General features: G+C 38.3%; 1 protein-coding gene across 3 annotated transcripts in view; it reads left to right on the top strand.

The window, feature by feature from the left end:
- Pfdn1 (prefoldin subunit 1) overlaps positions 1–21,432 on the top strand; it is a 63,215-nt gene that overhangs the window by 29,870 nt on the left and 11,913 nt on the right. For 2 of the 3 annotated variants that reach the window (XR_001233501.1, XM_005382045.2), the window contains exon 3: positions 1,536–1,620. Coding sequence is in view for 2 of the 3 variants with exons in the window: in XM_005382045.2 (XP_005382102.1) it covers positions 1,536–1,620 (85 nt within the window). In the remaining variant the exon portion in view is untranslated. Of the gene's footprint in view, positions 1–1,535; positions 1,621–2,115; positions 2,152–21,432 lie in introns of those variants that run through there. The other variant, XM_013512929.1, reaches the window with a different exon arrangement.

Here is a 21,432-nt window from a genome sequence, read left to right on the forward strand (position 1 = left end):
CCCAGTACCGGAAATTGAACTCACGACCTTGCGCTTGCCAGGCAGGCGCTGTGCCGCTGAGCTAAATCCCCAGCCCCATGGGCAGTCTTTCTAATATATACATGAGTAAACTTTTTACAGAGGATCAAGTTACTGAAGACTGAGACTGCCAGCTGTGCTGGCATGTGCCTGTAATCCCGGCATTCAGGAAGTTGAGGCAGGAGGATTGCTGTGTGCTCAAGGCCAACTTGGGCTACACAGTGAATTCAAGGCCAGTCTGAACTGTATAGTAAGACCCCCTGTCTGTAAAAGAAAAGACCAAGATCATCAGTGAAATCATGTTGGGCTTATCAAATTAGGAGTGTGGCTTAATAATCAGTCGAGTGAAAAGTTTGTATTAATATGCGGCAAGGTATATTCATGAAGATAAGAGAAAAGGAAGTTTCCTGTCAGCAGTTAGTTGTGCTTAGTTATACTTTTTATGGGTCTTATATTTATAATAACAGACCCTTTTGATGAGAGCCCACCTATGTACAGTATTGTTTTGGTAGGATCAGCAAAGGAAACTGTATATTGCCACCTTCATGTGTTTTCTTGTTTGGCTTCTTTTGTTTAGAAGTGATATTCTTTGTTGCAGAATTCTAAGTACAAAGAGAAGAAATAGTTTGCTTAATTTATTGTAGTCTTTAATTGAAATCTATTTAGCTTAGGCAGTCCTGAAGGAGGTTTGAATATTTGGGGTTTTCCTTTGGTTTCAGTGGAAGGAAAATAACTTTAGTTCACTTACTCAAGGCAGTAAAACAGTTTGTTCTTCCTTTCCCACCAGCAAGAATTATGAACATAGAGCCATAAAACAGATTCAGTGTCAATTTTTAACTTCCCCATATTTCCACCCTCATCCTCAACCATAGTAAATAATGTGCCTGACTAAAATGGAAAAAGTTGAAATTTTCCACTTGTGCATTTTGAGCTTTTCAGAGGTATTATACACTCTGGAAATAATAATAAAAGATACTGGGGCTTATACAGTGCTTTTTGTGTGAGGAGCTCATGTAAACACTAATGCATTGATCCTAACACAGTACTTGATTGTGACTTTAAAAGGTCATGAGTTACTGCTGTTACCAAAAAAAAAATGGTGGGATGCCCCAATTTACAAAATTGTTTTAAAAAATCTGGATAAAAATTATATAACTAAAAATAAATGTTATAGGAGAGTTTTATTGTTTGTTGAGTTTTTCTCTTAGTCTATGATATTTATCCCCTTTATATATATTTTTTTCTATATATGAATCTACTTGAAGCCAAATTTCCTTCTTTAAATAAAAAGCAGAGTATACTTTTTAGCCTTTATTCCTTCTTAGTCAGTAAGACTTAAAACCTGTGGTGGGTTTTAGGTTTATCAGTTTATCGCATTAACATGATGTTTTTACTTGTTGTGTATTGGGAAATCATCCCTTTAGTTTTCTTGGTTTAACAATTGTAATCTGTAGCTATTGGTTTTGATGAAGGTAGTGGTCATATGGCTTAGTTTTCAGCTTTTGTGTATTTTGTAGGTTTATTCTTCAGTCTAAGGAAGTAATTCATAATCAGCTGTTGGAGAAACAGAAAATAGCAGAAGAAAAAATTAAAGAACTAGAGGTAAGTTTTTATTGAATATCGATAATAGCAGTTAATTTTTAGGAGAAAGTAAACCTCAGGTCATTAAAGTGTGTTATTACTATGGTCCATGTCTTTTTTTAAAAATCTAATTATGTTAGAGCTATGAAGCAGTGATATTTGTGGCAGTGTATAAGACAACACAAAAGCAATCTCTGTAACTGTGGGCAGTTTTAAACATACAATGGCAGTAATCTAATATATTTTCTTCTTTGCTTTTGAGTGGACACATATATTTCTAAAAACCATTGAACAAAAGACCCTTATATGACATAAGGTATACTGGAGTGTGGTGAATGGGCAGGAGAGTGGATAGTAACAGTTGTTAGAGGATCTGGGTGTCTCTTTTATATGTTGTAAATCCTTTAACCTAGATTAGGTTGTAAACAAGGATTAAATTATGAACTGTAACTAATTAAATATCTGAAGGATGGTGTTCTTGTGAGGAAACTAAGACAAATCGTAAATCCTTTTCAGGTTTTCAGTTTACTTTGCTGAGATCCATCAGAAGATTCACAATTTATGGCAGTTACAACCTTATGAAATGTATTTCTTCAATAAAACTTGAAAAATTGAAGTTACTCCTTGAGCAATAGGTAACAGGATAGATACTGTGTTACCAAGTGTGAAAAGAGAATTAATCTTATTGTTCATCTTATTGAGCTCTTGCGAGGCTGAGGCAGGGGGATCACAATGAGTTTGAGGCCAGCCTGGGCTACAGAGTAGGCTCAAGGCTAGCCTGGACTACAGAGCTAGAGCTGCCCTTCCTCCGAAAAGAAAATGTTAAGTGTAGCTATTTTTATCACTTATGTTAGCCAGACCTGCTTTACAGCTCCCTGTAGCTTCTGTGTTAATACTTGCTGCTTCACCTTGTACTTTGTATTATGGAGCTGACTTATTTCCTTAAAGCTCATGAATCAGCCTTGGCTAATTTCAGACTTTTCTTCTGCAATTTCCTCATCACTTTCAGCCTTCCCAAAATTGAGGGGAGTTAGAGGCTTGCTCTGGTTTAGGCTTTAGCTGAAGGGAATTTGTGATAGGTTTGATTTTCTATGCAGATGACTAAAATGTCCTCCCTATCAACAGTAAGGCTGTTTTATTTTCTTTTGCATGTGTTCACAAGAGTAGCACTTTTTAACTCCTTCAAGAATTTTTCCTGTGCATTCACAGCTTGGCTAAGAAAAGCAAGAGGTCTGGTTTTAACTTATTACTGAAAGCTTTTGCTTTTTACTGTGCCTTTCTCACTAAACTTAATCACATCTAATGTTTGATTAAAAGTGAGAGACTTTAGACTTGTCCTTTCCCTTAATACTTAGAGCCCACTGTAGGATCATTCTTTGCCCTAATTACAATATTTGTTCTCAAGGAATAGGAACACCTGAAGAGAGGAAGCTAGGAGAATAGCTGGTTGGTGGAACATACACTTAACAGTTAAATTTGCCATCTTTTATGGATGTGGTTTGTGGTACTGCATAACAATTAAAATAGCAACATCAAACATTACTTATTATAAGTCACCTTAAGAAATATAATAGTAATGGAAAAGTTTGTAAGATTATGATAATTACCAAAATGGGACAGAGAGGCATAAAATGAGCATATTCTGTTGGAAAAATGGTGCCAAAAGACGTTTGCTGTGCAGGATTCCCACAGGCCTTGAATTTGTTACAAATGAAATGACTGCAAAACACAATGAAGTGAAGTATGTCTCATTTTCAGTACTGCCCTAACTTGTATTTTTAACAGTATCAGCCGCTATGTACTCCCTTCTCTTCTTTGAAGCAACCGTTTACTTTTTCTTTCCAGTACTGTACTGGGAATTGAGCCCAGGACTTTCACAGTGATCTACATCCCTAGCCCTTTTAAAAATGGTTTATTTTGAGACAAGATCTCTCTAATTGCCTGGGCTGGGCCTGAACTTGTGATCTTTCTTGCCTCAGATTCCCAGAGTGATGGAACTACAGGTGTGCACCACCATGCCTGGCTAGCAGTCTTTTAGTTTTGTATTGCTACACCTTTATAGTTTTGTTACTTTAGCCTAAAATCTGCCTGTGCGCACATTCACTGTGCACTCATACATACACATTGATTACAGTGTACAAGTTTTCTCTTTGTAATTTTTCTGCTGCTTATTCAGTTTGTTGATGAGAAAGATACAAGAGATCTCCCTCAATGCTGGTATTTATACATTTCTTTATACTCTGTCAGTTTCATGGACAGTGACATTCAGAGACTACCGTTTAGTGTGCAAGTGCTCACTGTTCTGTATACATGGCTCAGAGCTTATATTTTATTTTGTTTTATAGTTTTAGGAATTTCTCAGCTCTATTAAAGATAGCATTCTGTTGACTTCTGGCTTTTACTGTTGGTGTGAGAAGTCATCTGTCAGTCAAATTGTTGTTAATTTGTTTTTTCTCTTTGACTTCTTTTTTTTTGTCTTTTTGAGACAGCACTATGCAGTTCAGTCTGGCCTTGAGCTCACTGTGTAGCCCAGGCTGGTCTCGAACTTGCAAAGATCCTCCTGCCTCAGCCTCCCAAGTGTTGGGATTATAGGCGTGCCACCACACCTGGCTGACTTCTTTTAATATTCTCTCATTGTTCTTTATAATTTCTCTGGACTGTGTTTCGGTGTGATTTTTTTCTTAACCCCACTTGGAATTTGTTGGTATCCCAAATCTAAGAATAGTATATTTCTTCAGTTCTGGAAAATTCTTACCTTTGAATATTATTTCTATTATTATTATTTTTTTTTTGAGGGTCTTACTGTGCAGTTCAGGCTGGTCTCAAACTCATGTAGCCCAGGCGGCCTCAACTCAAGGTGATCGTCTTACCTCAACCTCCTGAATGCTGGCTTACAGGCATGTGCTACCGTGTCTGGCTTCTTTGTTTAATAATACTATTTCCTTCTGGAATTTATTCACACTTTAAACTGGCTGTGATCACTATCTGCAGTAGCATTTTAACTGGTTTTCTTATTTCTAGCCCCACTCCCTTTTACCCTTTATGCATATTTAAGTAAAAAATGGCCTTTCAATCTTAAACTAATATGCTGTTTCCTTGTGCTCCTGGATTACTCTGTTAGCTTTTTAGCACAATGTAAGAACTTGGAAATAAACTATTGCCAGTTGAAGTAAATCACAGATATGGTTTCCTAGTATTTAGAAAGCTTGACACAGATTTAGAAGTCTAAATGGGTTTTCCCAAGGCCTCCTAGTTGTTGCTTCTCCTGTCAAGTCCAATCTCTTCTTCTGGATCCTAGTGTTTCTTGCCAGTTCGACACATTTTGTCATTCTCTTCAGTCATTGTCCTTGTCATCATCATTATCAGCAATTGCCTTGCAATGACATGAGAAAGGCACAATTTATACAGAACCCTATAGAAAAGGGCAGGTTATTTTCTTTTTGCATGTTTTCATCTCTGAAAGAATACATTTCTTTTGGTCTGCCTCACAGGTCAGTTTTTGATTAACGTGTTCCTCCCAGTTTGAACCCACAGTGATACATGCATGACTGTCCCATTTGCAGTGGTGCAAATGGGTCTAATCATTTTCATCAGTATTTTTACTAATAAAATTAATAAAAAATCTATAAATGGACAGAATCTAGTTGTTTGCTTGAATTTGAATAATTACTGCCCAAATATACTTAGTATTCATACCAATTAAAATTATTATAATCACATTTGTTTCATTAAATTAAAAGAAATTTATTTGCATTTGTGAATTTCTTTAAAACATTTTATACATAGCGGCAACTGACTTGTGCAAGATGTGCAAAACATCATAACGTGCTTGGCTTTTTTGTGACCATAGTAGCCTGTGGAGTTTGTTTTGTTCTGTTTTTTCAGACAAGGTCTCACTATGTAGCCCAGGCTGGCCTGGAACTCATATTCTCTTGCTTCAGCCTCCCACCTTTTTTTTTTTTTTTTTTTTTTGGTATCGGGAATTGAACTCAGGACCTTGTGCTGCGCTTTCCAGGCAGGCACTTGTGCCGCTGAGCTATATCCCCGGCTCTCTCAGCCTCCCAAGTGCTGGGATTACAAGCGTGCACCACTACACCTGGCTAGTACCTGTTCTTTTTTTTTTGTTTTGTGGTACCAGGAATCAAACTCTGGACCTTGTGCTTGCCAGGCAGGCGCTTGTACCACTGAGCTATATCTCCAGCCACACCCATTCTTTTAGATAATTTTCAGTAATATTCTTGACATCACTTTTGTGTATTTCTTACTAATCCTTAAAAAGCTTTTATAAAGTGAATGTTTTTTTGACTAATTTGCCTCTGTGGCATTTCTTTACAGGTTAATAGTTTATCAGTAATTAGTGCTCTAAATTTTAACATGGAAATCTTGACAAATACCCTACTGTTGCATATGTAGTATGTATTTACAACAGCTGTACCACAAATTAGTTGCATTACAGTTTTTTCGTATCATTTTAATGTTTTCCTTAAGAAACTATAAAATGATAACATCTGGTGTACTAAATCAGCACCTTTTTTTTTTAGTTATTGCAATCAAAGATCCCCTGAGAAGCACTATAAGCAGCCCAATGGGACAGTGATATATTTGCTACTGATGGTTCGAGCTGGCAGATGCAGGGAGAGTCATGCATGTACCACCAGTGGTTCAAGCTGGCAGGAATGTGTTGAAGTTCTTAACTTAGGACAAACCTTTTTCTTTGACACAGGTATTGTTCTGACGCAAATTGTTTGACCTAAGAGCTCATCTTCATGTTATTTTTTAGACTCTTTTACTTAGCTCTGTTCTTGTTTATGTTGGTCCTCTTCTGAGGTCCTCCTTTCCTCTGGTCTTTATTTATGAATATAAAGCTTACTTAGAATCTGTTTAACTACTTACAGTACTGTCATGCTGGGTGCCTTGTCAGTGAACCTGGTGGCCTTTTTCTCTTGCAGGGTAGGTATGGAGGTCCTCTTCATAGGGATGATACGCTTTACTAGGAGGGTGAAGACAAGCACTCAACAATGGAAATTTAGTCTGTCTCTTTCTTCCTAAAACTTGACATTTACATTGTAACATTCCTATGTTGTGTTATTTTTCAGACTATAATCATTTTAATGGAACTAATTGGGAAGCATTTTCATAATAGGCTAACAGTATGATAGGTTTTTATAGATTTTTATAGAGTTTTATCTTCATCAAAATAATAGGTCAAATTCTGGGAAGGAACACCACCATTTTATCCAAATGGTGGATCAGAGATGCTGGTTCTGTTCATGAAACATACAAAGCATTGGCTTTGGGAGATAGAGTAACCATATTATTTGTCATTACTTGAAGAAATCTATTTAAAAAAATATTGACAGTAACTTTTTAAAGAAGATATGTACATAATATGGTATACATTGTTACTGGAAAAGTGCAGTATTGGAGTTTGTTTTGTTCTGTTTTTTCAGACAAGGTCTCACTGTGTAGCCCAGCCTGGCCTGGAACTCATGTCCTCTTGCCTCTGCCTCCCACCTTTTTTTTTTGGTATTGGGAATCGAACTCAGGACCTTGCACTTTCCAGGTGGGGCACTTGTGCCGCTGAGCTATATCCCCCAAAATTTTCTTTGTTGAGATAGGGTCTTGCTTTGTAGTGCAGGTTGACCTCAAACTCCCAGTCCTTCTGCCTGGTGCTGGGATTTCAGATGTGCTTTACCATGCCAGGGTGGCAGAAGCAAAGAAAAAAAATTTGCGAGGTGGAGGATTTTTTGGAGACAGGGTCTTGCTGTGTAGTTCACCTGACCTTGAATTCACTATGTAGTTCAGGCTGGCCTCAAATTTGAGATGATCCTCCTCCCTCAGCCTCCCAAGTGCTGGGATTGCAGGTATGTACCACTACACCCAGCTTGCAGAAGCAAAGTTTTAAAAAATAACAAGAATGTAATTGTTTTGATTGGAATTACGATTTTAATGAATCTTGTCAGCCTTTAGTTTTTTGAGACAGGGTCTTGTTGTGTTGTCCAGGTTGGTCTTATATTTTTCCTCATCTTTTCAGCTATAGGGAGAAAATAATTACAGTAAGTGCTGGCCTTCTGTAGTTGTAAAGATTTAGGTTCCCCATTTGGATGACCATACAAATCTTAACTTTTGAGAATCCTGGAGGTAGCCACAAACTTGCAGTGCTATGTTTGAATGTATTTTGACAGTCATTCCCTTATGTTCTCCTTTGTTTTAGTTGGGGACCAGACAGTTTCTGCTTTAGGCCATCTGTCTTTAACCTGAAGTCTCTGTCATATTTTAGGCACAGGCATATATTGGTTAACCACCTTCCTTCCCCTTTGTTTATCTCCAGCAGGGTTCCCACCCTTTCCACCACCCTGGTCATTAGCTCAGCAATGACAGAATAATAAGGAAACGCAGGCTTTCTGGGTCCTGGCTTAGTGCCACTGCTGATGCAGAGCATTACAATCTCAAGGGTGTTGAAATAGCTCTCTAGCCCAGGCTATTAGTGAAATTTTAAAAATTATGTATGGTCCTAACTCATTGTCCTGACTGTCCCACAGAAATGACAGTTTTGGTCAGACACTGGTTCTTGAAATAAGTAAGAAGGAAAATGATGAGAGAACTGGATAGGAGGTGCCTGTGACATCATACAGTTGGCTAAGTTCTAATACTGTGGTGAGAACATGTTTTGGAGGAATTCCCATAATTGAGGAAATTTTACTCTGCCTGTTGAGGGTGATTTTTTTCTTCCATAGCATGGGGTTGCACTTGGATGGATGTCCAGTTTTGTCCTAGGTTTTTCGTTTTTGAGCTGGGTGTACTGGTGTGTTGGAAGTAGTATGAGGTGGACACTGCTATATATGTACTGATTCTTTTCTGTTTTCAGTGAAACAGAGAGGGCAGACTGCGAGCAGAACCAGTGATAGAATGTTTTAAAAATACTAAACAAGTATGCCTAATGGTTCAACTGCTTACATAACTCAGGGTTTAGAATCCATTAAAATATTAGTCATTTATTTCATAGTGAAATATAATATTTATAAAAATATGTGAAAAGTGTGTGTGTGTGTGTGTGTGTGTGTCTGTGTGTGTCTGTGTGTGTCTGTGTATTTTTTAAGTACCACCAGGCTAAGATATGGCAGACACCAGGGCGCCTCACCCTGTATTTTTCCCGCTCCTTGATCATATTGCCATTCCTGCCAGTTCCCTTGCTGCATGTAACTACTACCCTAGCTTTTGTGGTACTTTTTTTCCTTTTCACAAAATATAGTTTTATTATCTGTAAATGTACCCTTAAAGTACGTTATTTTTGCCTATTTAGACTTTGTGAACAAAATCACTCTTTTGGCTTTTCTTCTTTTGCTCAATACATATTTTGAAGTACATATTGTTACTTGGTACTATGTTAATTTTCACTGCTGATTTGCCATTGTATAGAAGTACCAGGCAGACAGTCCATTTTTACTCTTAAAAAAATCAAGATGTTCTTATCTTTATGTCTACCTCTATTTCTTGTTGGGTGTATTATTTTCAGAGACCACTCCATGCTTAACCCCAAGAGAGTTTGAGTCTTGGAAAGAAGTACAGACGTCTCTACTCAAAAAATTAGCTTGGTGATTTCCTACCGTCAGTAGTTGCCAGATAACTAGGCACTTCTGGATGTCTTAAAAAAAAAAAAAAAGTTAAATGTAAAACTTACCAGCCTAATCTCTTTTCTGCATTGTTTTGATGTGGAGAATCATGGGTCCAGTGATTTCTCTTATGGTTGCATACATTGGAATTTCACAAATGAACACTCACCTCTTTATAGAGTTCATTTGCATTCTCAACATTTATAAAAATGGATGTTTGTTTTAAAATAGTTTTTAGTTATTTAAGACAAGTCTAAAAGAGCCTAGTCATTGGAAACCCCAGAATTTATAGTAAACTATATATAATCATTCTGTCCTAATGTCTTAGAGCTTTATGTAGCTGCAGAATTCGCCCTTGTGGCTTTCAGAGAAAAGTAGGTCCCCCAAAACCCCATGTATGCTCTTTTTCTGGTTGAGCATTCCTTATTGTCAGTCCCTTGGTCTGCATATATGTGTTGTAATCCTGGAAGAGAAAAACTGTACAAGAGAAATTGTTCTTCTAAAAACTTTGTTCTTTTGAAACTGCCTAGCTCGATAACTACTTCATGACTTTGTAATTACTTCCTTGATCCCTGTAACCACAAGAACATAACCGAACATACAAAATGTCTGATTGTACCATTGTACCAAGTTTCATAAATGGATGATCATTAATCTACCCTTGTAACCGATGATCTCACCCTGCTAGCTAATCAGAACTGCCTCGCCTTTGTACCTCCTGCTTGTGCATCATATAAAAGTCCTAGACCACCAGAGATCAGGACTTGATGTCCCGGGAATGTGACCGTTGACGTAAATATATCTGCCTCCAAATCCTGGGTGTCGTTTTGGTGTTTCTGTTTGCTGTTGCAATCCAAGTGCTAAAAGTTGACCAAATGTAAACTATTTGTGGTATGTTTCATTTCTTCAGTTGAAATATTTTTGGTCTGAGAACTTAAATGTAAACAGTTCAAATAGACTGGTCCTTCTATTTTATGTTACGTTATTTTTTGAGAGGGTCTCACAATGTAGTGCAGGCTGGTCTTGAACTCATGGTGATCCTCTTGCCTCAGCCTCTTGATGGCTGGGATCACAGGCATATGTCACCACGTCCAACAGACTGGTCCTTTTAACAGAATAGCCTTTCTTATTTATCCATAAGCTATATATCTCAGATAATTTATCTACAGCTGTACATATTCTGACTTGATCTATTCCCTGATGGTGCATCTTGTTTTTATGACTAGGGTTAAAGATTTGAGGTAATTAGATTTGCATTCCTATTACCCCAGAGTTCACCTTTTTGTTCTTGAGTCAGTTATTTTCTTCTCATATACATTCCCAGGTATCTTCTTTACCCACATGGGGTATATCTGTATGCACACCACATTGTCCCCTTGAATATTTCTGAGGGTTGTTGACCTCAGCTTTTAGTGTTAGATGCTTTATATGGTATGTACTTTTCTCTTTGACCATAAGTGTGTGTCCTTAGCTTCCTCCTTCCCATGCCTGGGAGTTACTCAAGTCATTTCAGGCTGCTTAGAGAATGATTTCTTTTTATCAGTAAAGACTTTGAATTTTTCCTTTATTACTGTGTATATCCTTGCTCTTGTAACTACATGTAAAGGAGAAATTAACTAATGTATGTGTTCTTTACCCTAGATTCTTAACTCTGCTCTGTCAGTTTCTCTTCTCACATCACAGGTATCCTCCAACCTGAAGTAACAGATACTGACCAGGAAAAGCAGCCTTGTTCAGTGCTTGGTACAAGGAAGGCCACACCTGTATTCATGAGCATAGTACACATTACTCAAAAGAACAAAATCCAGAGCACTGACATGTGAGGCATAGAGATCTAAGTCCACTAGATTTACAGTAGAACATTTATTACCCTACATTCCTAATTGAAAAACTTTTATGTAGATTTAAGAGTGCTTGATTCTAGCCCATGCTGTACCATAAGTCTTTATTTTCCTTGTCTCCAGTGTAAGAGGTTTGGATCAGAAGATCTCTAGGGTCGCTCCAGTCACTTCTATTAAGTTTGTCATTGTACCTTGTTCTTTTTCTGAATTGCCATTTTAGGAGCAAAAATACCTCCTTAAAATGAAAAGAGGGAAAGAAACAAAACAAAATAATTTCCTTCCGTGTTCAGTTCAATAGCTTACATCATCATTATCATTTTACTATTATTTTGCAGTATCGGGGATTGACTCAGGGCCTTTTTTATTTTTATTTTGGGACACAAGATCTCCCTAAATCATTAAGTTGCCCAGGCTGGGCTGGAAATTGCAATCTTTCTTCCTCATCTTCCCAGGGTGCTGGGATTACAAGTATACACCACCCAGCACACATGACCATTACCTTACTTTATTTTATTATTTTTATTATTTTTGATATTGGGACTTGAACTGAGGGCTTTGTGTTTGCTGGGCAGGCTCTGTGCCACTGAGCTATATCCCTGGCCACTACCTTACTTTAAAAAATTAATTTGAACTCTGTTTTTGAAGCTACATATAGTAGAACTAGTGTTCTACCTACAGCTCTGACATTGTAGTAGTCACTTAAGGCATAGAAATGTGCTAACAATGGTTTAAATGTAGTTTGTATTAGGCATCATCTGTTTAAAGATACAGACTTTTGCATAGCGCTCACGTACATAAATTAACATGCTCATGAAGAAATTTTATTCATCTATAGTGTTTTTATCCTATTTTGTCTCATAAGGTACATGATACTTGGGGCCGTGGATATAGCTCAGCGGCATAAGCGCCTCCCTGGCCAGCACAAGGTCCTGAGTTTGATTCCCGGTACCAAAAAAAAAAAAAAAAAAAGATACATGATACTTAAAATGTTGGCATGCATGTCCCTGTGTTCAGAAAATGTTGATAAATGATTTATTCCTTGTGTATATATGGGCATTTTATAAGTTACGCTATTTTTATAAAACTATAAAAAGTATATGAATTTTAATCTGCTGATAGTTTTGGTATATTCTTAAGAGTGTTACTGAATCTCACTAAGTAGTTCAGGTTGGCCTTGAACTGTCAGCATACCTCCTGCCTCAGCCTCCTGATTACTTAGGATTGTAAGTATGCACCACCATCTCTGGACTTCTTTTTTTGAAAGAACTTTTGCTATATTTTATTTCTTTATAAATAGAATGTCTAGGGATTACTAATTATGATTAATTGGAAGTCTATCCAGTCACTTTGACTGGCTTTCCAACAAACCTCTCACCTGCCACCAGCATAATAAAAATTGTTGCATTCCATGACTATTCATGAAGCCATTCTTTTAGGTGCATAATCATCACCTAAGGGAATTTTTCCAGAATGGACACAGATACACTGTATTCAAAACTTTTGTATAGCAAGCGCAAGGTCGTGAGTTCGGTTCCCGTACCGGAGAAAAACAAAAACAAAAACAAAAAACAAAACAAAAAAAAACTTTTGTATAAAACAGTTTAGTTCATTTGCTGCTGCCTTTGTTTTTAAGAAAATACATGTAGTGGGTGGAATAATACTCTAGGTCAAAAACTCAGTTTCCACTGGTATTTTATACATACTTTGTTTTTTATATGTGACTTTAAAGGCTCATGCTGTGATGCTGTAAAATGATTCTTTCGTAGGTTTGGAGGAAGTGATGACCAGTGGTCTTTATTGCTGGTAGTATCTGCTAACTCCCCCTCCATTTAGCTATTCTAGGCATGTTTAGTTGTCAGGCGTTGTCCGACTAAATTGCTAAAAATAACAAATAAGGGGGAGGCTATTGTAAGACCAGATGTTGCCACTCTCTGTAATCTGTTTAATTTAGTTCCTAGGGAGAAAGGGCAAAAAAGAACATGGTACCATTCTCATTCAATGGAGTTTTTGTTTAAATTGCTGACAAGAACATTGTTTGAGCTCTCTGTTTTCCAAACCCCTTAGGGCTCATGTATCCACATACACTTACAGTGTGGGACCAGAGCCTCGGTGCTCAAAAGAGCATGCTCTGATTCAGTGGTTGTGCTAGAGATTAACCAGGCAATTGTGGTCTGTTGCTTGTCTTTTAATGTCCCTTTTGACAATGGAAATGTGTAGTTAGCCTGTAAGAGAGAGTGAGATGGAGGGCTGTGGTTAGAAAATGGGAGAGTGTGTGAATAAAAAAAACTTTCTGTATTCTCTTCTAACTCAAATGTTTAGAGTCTTTGACAAAGTTAACCACAAATGTAACTCTAGTATACTTGCATTTAATTTTAACCTACACTGTCAGTGTAAAAGCTCTGCTTTGATGTGATTCTAGATCTCTTTGGCTTGACTTAGTCCTAATAATAGAAATAATTCTCTAAAGCAGAGACGGCAGTCTCGTTCCTGTTTGCAAAGCTACTGAAGATCACTGAAGGAATGATTTAAAAACCTTTCCTAGCTTGCTATGTATTTAGCAGTGGTGCAGTATATGAAAACCAGGATCAGATTTTCAGTTTTATTTCTGGTATTTTGTATTCTTTGTTGATTCACCTGAGTGCTTACTGATTTTTGTATACTGCAGTCTCATTTGGAATCCTTTCCTAGCAGGGTACGGTGGTACACACCTGTAATCCTAATACTCTGGGAGGTTGAGGCAGAACTGCAAGTTCAAGCCCAGCTTAGGCAACTTAATGACCTAGCAAGACCCTGTGCCAAAATAAAAACTAAAAGGGCTGGGCATATAGTTCAGTGTGCAGGCTCTGGGTTCAATCTCCGGTATCCAAAACAAAAATAAAATCTTTTTCTTTAAAAGTGTAATTCTTTTTTGGGGTGAAGATGTCCGAACTTGAGCACTTTAATATCATAGACAAAATTTTGGAGGGAGAAAAACCTACACTGATCTAGATTTTGGTGTTTGTCTAAAGCTTTGGGATCTGATCCTGTAGGCTTGGGAATGCTTACTTTTAGACATTTCTTAAGTCATCCACCTGCCTCATGTCCCTGTTTGAGGAAAAGCTGTTTGTATTTGTCCAGATGTTTGATATTGGTGGCTTGGACCAGGATGGTCAGGGGAGGTGATCAGACTGGGTAGATGTTTAAGGTAGAGAGAGATAAGATGCTTGGTTGTAGGGATGAAAGATAGGAGTAAAAAAAAAAAAGACTGACCTTTAGGACCTGTAATTAAAGAATCTCTTCCTTTTGCATGTAACATTTATAGTCCTGTAGGAGAGGTCTGGGATGGGTTCCTGAGAACAGAGGTAGTTCCCTTGGGCTTTGAAGATCAATTGGAATTTTGCTAGATGACCCAAGGCAGCGAAGAGAGGGATTTCAAACAGCAGAAAGGTGGTTAAACTAGAGGGTTGGGATGGGAAATGAGATTGGAAAAGTCTTAAGTGAAAAGGACTTGAAGCTAAAATGAATGAAATCAGCATTGCTTCTACTCACTTTATCTAAGTATTACTTGTTCTAGGCAAGTGGCTATTCCCAGTACCAATGTGATTCATTTATTGGGTTAGACACGGCATTCCCTGTGTACTGGGCTCCACAGAGATTATCCTTCTGCAGACATTCCACATGTTTGTAGGAACAGATGTGCTATTCCTAATTCATAAATCAGCTATTCCTAATTCATAAATCAGTGTTTTCTAGTCACATTTCAAAACTGAATTTAAAATCAAATTGAGCCTGGGCACGATGGTGCATCCTTGTAATCTCAGCAATCTGAGAGTCTGAAGCAGGAGGATTCCAAGTTAAAGCCTGGCCTGACTTAGAGAGACCCTGTCTCCAAATAAAAAATGAAAAAGGACTGGGGATGTAGCTTAATGCAAAGGATTTGGCAAAGGCTCCCACCCTCATCCAAAGTTTAGTTTGGGCCATGTTGTCTTTGAGATACTATTAGATACCCAAGTAGAGCTGTTAAATAGACATTAAATATATGAATCTAGAACTCTAGGCTGATGAAAGTAAGAATTATTTATAAATCATCAGTTTATCGATGACATTTAAAATCATAGAACTGGATTGGGTCAGCTGAGGGAATGTAGCTAGAGAAGGGACAGGATTCATGGCCTGAGCCCTAGGTCACTGTGGCACACGGAAAGTGCTCTACATAGATGTGGGCAGTGTGCATTGTGAGTCCAGAGACCTGAGTTACTGTCCACATGGGCAGCCCTCTGCTGGAAGGGGCCGAGCTAAAGGGTTGGATCCAACTCCTTTCATGATTAGAGGATTGCTGTTTCATGGGCTGTCCAGGATCATGGTTTTGTGATGGCCTCATGGGCTGTCAGTTCTATTCTAACCTGAGTGCAGGTGTTTTGTGGCCTTCCCTTTAACTAGCACTGATCCCAGACCTGGACAGGCTGGCTGGCCGAGGGAAAGCAGGTTTGTTCTCCTGGGGAAGGAATGTGGAAAGTAGAGCTTGACAGTAAAGTAGGTTTGGAGCTGAGTGGGCGCTTTCTGTGGGAACACACAGCAGGGAGGGAGCGGTCGGTCACATTACCAGATTCCTTTAGGAACCTTTACAACTTTCAAATCTAGTTCAGAATATCGAAGTTTTTGCCATAGAAGTACCCACCTTCTTCAAATTTTAGTCAAGATACCATGGATATGTGGCAGGGTTTCTTATATACTATACTTTAAGTGAACTAATAACTTCATTCTTCCCTAGCTATACACTTTTCTACACTTTTTGAGCCCCAAGTTTGTACTAAGAAAATCTTCAGCCTTTATAATAATTTTTGAATTCATCTTGAAGATTCTTAGTGAGCAATAGATAATTCTTTTTTTTTTTTTGCTGTGCTCTGCATAGCATGCTGTCTTGGCACAATAAGTGAGAATATGAGCTCTGGAATGAGATGAATGTGAACTCTGACTCTGCCACTTAGGTAATTTGTTTAGTGTTTCTAAACCTAAAAACACTTGTGTAAAGGGCCAGTGGCAATGGTGTGGGGATGGAGAGGACATTAAATAACTCTTTAATCTTCTGCCCAAGAATGGAACTGATTGAAAGGTAGATGGGTATAAAAATTTGACCCCTTTAAAATATTTTATCTTTATTACTGATAAAGATTAGGTTGAAGGATGTGGGTTAGTGGGCAGTAATAATGAATTCCTAATACTGATCCATAGTTAGGCATATAAAATAAACTTTATCTAATAAACCTGGAAGGATGGGACAACCATAGGACTCTTCAGAGGCAGGCAGAGGCTGTCTTCAAACTTACAAGGAAAATGAGCACCTTCTGCAAGCATCCAGCTCATGGTAGAGTAAAAGGGGCTGAGCCATAATTTCTTCTCCCTGCCAATCAGACTAGACTGAGGAGATCAAGACTATAAGGAAAATGAAATGAGCAGGATAAGCATTTCTCCATTATGAAAAGTCCTACCTTGTAACTTCATACACGTAAATCACTTACTGGTATGTCTGGCACAGTAAATAATAAATGCAAGATTTTATTATTTGCATATGCTTATAAGAGAAGTTTTTTCCTGCAGAAAAAAAGGTACACAAGTATATGAAAGTTAAATTAACAAACTCCTGCATATCTACCACTCAGAATTAACAGATGTTGGCATGTTGCTTTGGTCATTTTTTAAAAATGAAAATAAAATAATACTGATGAAATTGAAGTCTTTGTAATATTCTTCCTACCTTCATGCCAGTCTTAACTGCCACTGACCAGAAGCAGTTATCAAGAGTTTGATCCATATCTTCCCATTCCATGTTATATATGTACCTTACGTTCAGCAGTGATTATTATTCATTTCTTTTAACAGCTTGCTTTTTTTCGTTGACTAGCAGGTTTTTGAGCTCCATCCATATTAATAAAACTATCTAGCTCATTTTTTGATTTTGTTTTGTTTTTTGGTATCGAGAATTGTACTCAGGACCTTGCGCTTGCCAGGCAGGCACTTGAGCCATTGAGTTATATCCCTGGCCCTGTCTAGCTCATTTTAACTGCTGGATATTCCACAAGAACTTGTAACTTTATGTATATCATTTGAAGGATCCACTATTGATAACTTCAGTTATACATTATGTTAAATATGGTCAGAGGGCTTGATGACTTCTCTGAAGCATAAATATAGCCATTGGTAAGGCTGGTTGATGGGCTTGAATATGTAAGTGCCAGCTGGTTGCTGATAATTTGCTCTTCTCATTTCCTAATAGCCATGAACTTCGTGGTGAGACATCTCATGAACTTGGTGGCCTCTGCCGGTGTTTTGGAAATGGAGATCACATGCCCTTTTCATAGTCAGAATCAGAATCACGGAGAGGGAAATAAGAGTAGGAACCTAGGATTCTGGGTTCTGGACTCTAACCCTGTATTATTTGACTCTGAAGGAAATGGGGATTCTTATGCAACCATTAAGTGTTCTGCATAGCTGAACCTTCTGATATTTCTGGTCCTTTTCTGATAAAATGATAAATCCTTTAAAAACCAACACTAGGTAAAGAGGAAGTTATGAGTAGTTTCTAAGTAGTCTAGCATCTGGCAGCTGAAGAAAGGGCAAAATGAAAACCACCCTTGAATCATGTTTGCAAATAGAATTGTGCCAAGGGCTCTTTATTACCCCAGTGTCATTATCCATTTAATTGCTGTTATGTCAGCTACTTAGATCAGAGCTAATAGCATATTAAACCCCATTTTGTTTACTTCAGTTGCATGGTAACTTGGTGGAGTTGGGGACAAGTGACAACTGTGATGTTTGGTCTGTAGAGTGATTTCAGCATGGTCTGAGCCCTGGATAAAGAAGTGTGTGATATGGACCTGACCTATCAGTGCCCCTCAGAATATTCAGAGCTTTGAAGAAAATCATGGATTGCTTGTCTGACCTAGGAGTTTAGCTTATAGAGAACAGCATTTTTCTGGGTGATACTGACAAGTAGAACTATATTTCCCTGTTCTCTTTCTTGGTGATGAGAAAGCCCTCTGATATTGGAGCATATTTGTAGATCTCCAATGTATTATGCCCTCTGCTGACCCCTACAAATCCGGCCGGGCAGTGCCTGTGAGTCATACATCTGTGCTTGCTGGGGCTTTGTTTTCACTGACTCCAGGTCCTTTTATGGGTTTCCGGTTGCAGTATCTCTATTTTTTTAGTTGTATAAATATGTTACTTGTTTGAAAAGTAGTAATGTGATCACATAGACACTTCCCTGCCTTTGTGTATCCATTGCCTCTCCCAGGTTACCTTAATAACTCACTGATCTAAGTGGTGCTTCTGCTTACAACATTGAAGTTAATTTTCAGCAATTAATATGCCAGTATATTTTACCCTGGCCAGCTTGTGTATGGGTTGCTCTAAGTCTTTGGGTAGAGTATATAGACTGATTGGCTGATGAAAATAATTCATTAGGAACTTGCTGTGGCATGCCTGTTTTCAGATGCAGAGCTTTAATATCCTATTTTTAACCAAAATGTGGTATAGCATTTAAAAAATTTGATGTAAAAGGCTGGGGATTTAGCTCAGTGGCAGTGTCTGCCTGGCAAGTGTGAGGTCCTGAGTTTGCTTCCTGGTCCCCCTCCCCACAATTGTTATTTTTTTACATAGAATTCACAGTAACTATTACCAGTGTTTGAGTATGCATTGGTATCACTCCAAAAAGAGCCTCCTTATCCACTTGACATTTACTGTCCATTCCACCTTCCCCTCAACACATGGCCTCAACACAGGGGTCAGCAGATAATCTATTTTCTGTCTCCGTAGATTGCCTCTTCTGGATATTCATATAGTATGTGATTTTTTGTGTCTGGCTTCTTTCACTTAGCTTCTTTCACTTACTTTATCCATGTTGTAGCATGAGTCAATACTTCATTCCTTCTTTCATTTGACTAATATTCCATTTTATGGATATACCACATTTCTGCATCTTTCATTAGTTAATAGACATCTGCTTTGTTTTCACTGGACACCTATTTTTCATTTCTTTGGGAATATACCTCAGAGTGGAATTGCTGGTTCTTATGGTAATTTTATATTTTAACTTCTTGAGTAATGGCCAAACTATTTCCCGTAGCCAGCGGCACCATTTTATATTCCCGCCAGCAGTATGAGGGTTCCAGTTTCTCCCATCCTTGCCAATACTTGTTATTTTCTGTATTTTATTGAAACCATCCTAGTGGGGGTGCTGGGGATTTAGCTCAGTGGCAAAGCACCTGCCTGGCAAGCGCAAGGTCGTGAGTTCAGTTCCCGGTACCGGAGAAAAATTTAAAAATTTAAAAAAAAAAGAAACCATCCTAGTGGGTATTTTTAATTTGCATTTCTCTAATGATTAATAGTGTTGAACATTTTCTCATGTACTTACTGGCCATTAATAAATCTTCTTTGGAGAAACATCTGTTCAAGTCCTTTGTTTACCTTTTGATTGGATTATCTTTTTGTTGTTGATTCCTGTTTTATTAGTTGGAGCAGAAAGCAGAGGCAGGCTGATTCCAGGTTTTTGCCACAGACACTTCATGTTTGTTCAGCCACCACGCTGAGTCAGTTACATCTCTACTACTCTGTAAGGTGAGGTGTTGCCCTTTCTCAAGCAGGAGGCACAACCTAACTTGCCTACCCTTTTACCATGTCTGCAGGCCAAACTGCACTTCAAGCATTGTTGCTTTCATCCTCTTGCATTTCTTCCAAGACTGAGACAATTTAAAGACAAGCTGAAATAGTGGGGCAAGCTGGGTGTGATGGCACATGCCTGTACCTAGCACTTGAGATGCTAAGGCAGAGGATCACTAGGAATTGAAGACCACCTTTGGCTGCACAGTGAGTTCAAGGCCAGCCTGGACTACACAGAGAGACCTTGTCTCAAAAACAAACAAACAAATAGTGGAGCTATGTGGTACTATTATTTTCCCATTTGGTACAGTTTTTAATAGCCCTGCTAGCCCTTATTGATAAATATTTGACTTTTTAATTGTGGAAAAACAGAAGAAAAATATTATAATGTACATTGAGAAACGTCTTGATTTTGTAAAACTTGTTTTTGTGTTTCTTTTTTATGTTCTGAGTGCATTTATTCTCATAAGAAGAGACTATATAGGCTGTGATGTGTAGTTAATTTGTTTGAGAAAGGAACCAGAGTTGGATTTCTGGATGGTGATACTGGTAGTGCTCTCTGTGCTTCTTTTTCCTGATCTTTTTGCCAAGTTCCTGAAATACATATGTGTTGTGTTTAGTGTGCTGTTAGAATAGTGCAGTACACTGTACAGAATTCTCTGCTGTGACATTGTGTGTTTTCTGAAGGACATTCTTTTGCCTCCTTTAGTTCCTGAACATAATATTTCAGCCTGTCTCAGCATTTTCTTGGTTGTAGTTATACTGTTGCTTCTATAACCTTTAGATAGGAACTGCACAGAGCCTATTGTCTCGTTGAAGGTAGGAGATAGTTACTTGTCCTGATAATATATTACATGTGCGTGATTCTTAAAGCTCACCTGTGCCAATGAAAGTATCAGGTGATTTTCCTTTATGGAATTTTAGGGTCAGCTTATAGTGAACCCTGATCCTTGTTATGGTCCAGGAAGTTTATACTTGTAATCCCATGGATAAGTTATTGGAATCCTGTCAAGTTAATCCCAGTCTACCACTCCTATTGCAACCCACGGTGTAAATAAAGACACAATAATATATCCAAAATGGTGGGGAATCAAGGGGGTCCTGAGCCCGGCTAAGATGATGGTTAACCAGAACAAAAGGTGTTGAGCCAGAACCGAACCTGGATTTTATTCATTTGTGAAGAAGGGAGTGGCTCGGGGATGAGTGGCTGTGAGAGTTGTGGGAAGTATGTGAGCTGAGCTAGGTAGGAGGCTGGAAATCACCCCTGCCATATGCACAGAGGATAGAGTAATCTGCGTAACACAGTTGAAATAGTATCTAATGTTTTGGGATCCGTGCTTCAGCTCTGATGTGTAATCTTTTAAGCCCTGGGAAGTCATAGCCTCTTACCTTATCAGCTGACAGGGTGGAGCCTGGCTCTTCATCCTGCCTCATCCTGGCTCACAGATGGGAGCAACAGCAAATCAGCACCTCAGCTGGACCGATATGCATTGCGTAAGGCCGGTGAAGGGATAAGGAAAAGCCCCAGCCAGCTCTGTACATACTAATACATGGAAATAGGGCCAGGCTCAGCTAAAATGGAGACAGTTGCTCCTCCTTCAAGGTGGTCCTCCACATCAGGCCTCAGGTTTGGAGATACCCTATAGGCTACTTGATGTAGAACATCCCTTTCCAGCCGCTAGAGAGTTCTGACATGTTGTTACTGTTCCTATTTGAACATATCTAGTAATTTATGGTGATTT

Source organism: Chinchilla lanigera, unplaced genomic scaffold, assembly GCF_000276665.1.
Source record: "Chinchilla lanigera isolate Chin_1 unplaced genomic scaffold, ChiLan1.0 scaffold00017, whole genome shotgun sequence".
Lineage (NCBI taxonomy): Eukaryota > Metazoa > Chordata > Mammalia > Rodentia > Chinchillidae > Chinchilla > Chinchilla lanigera.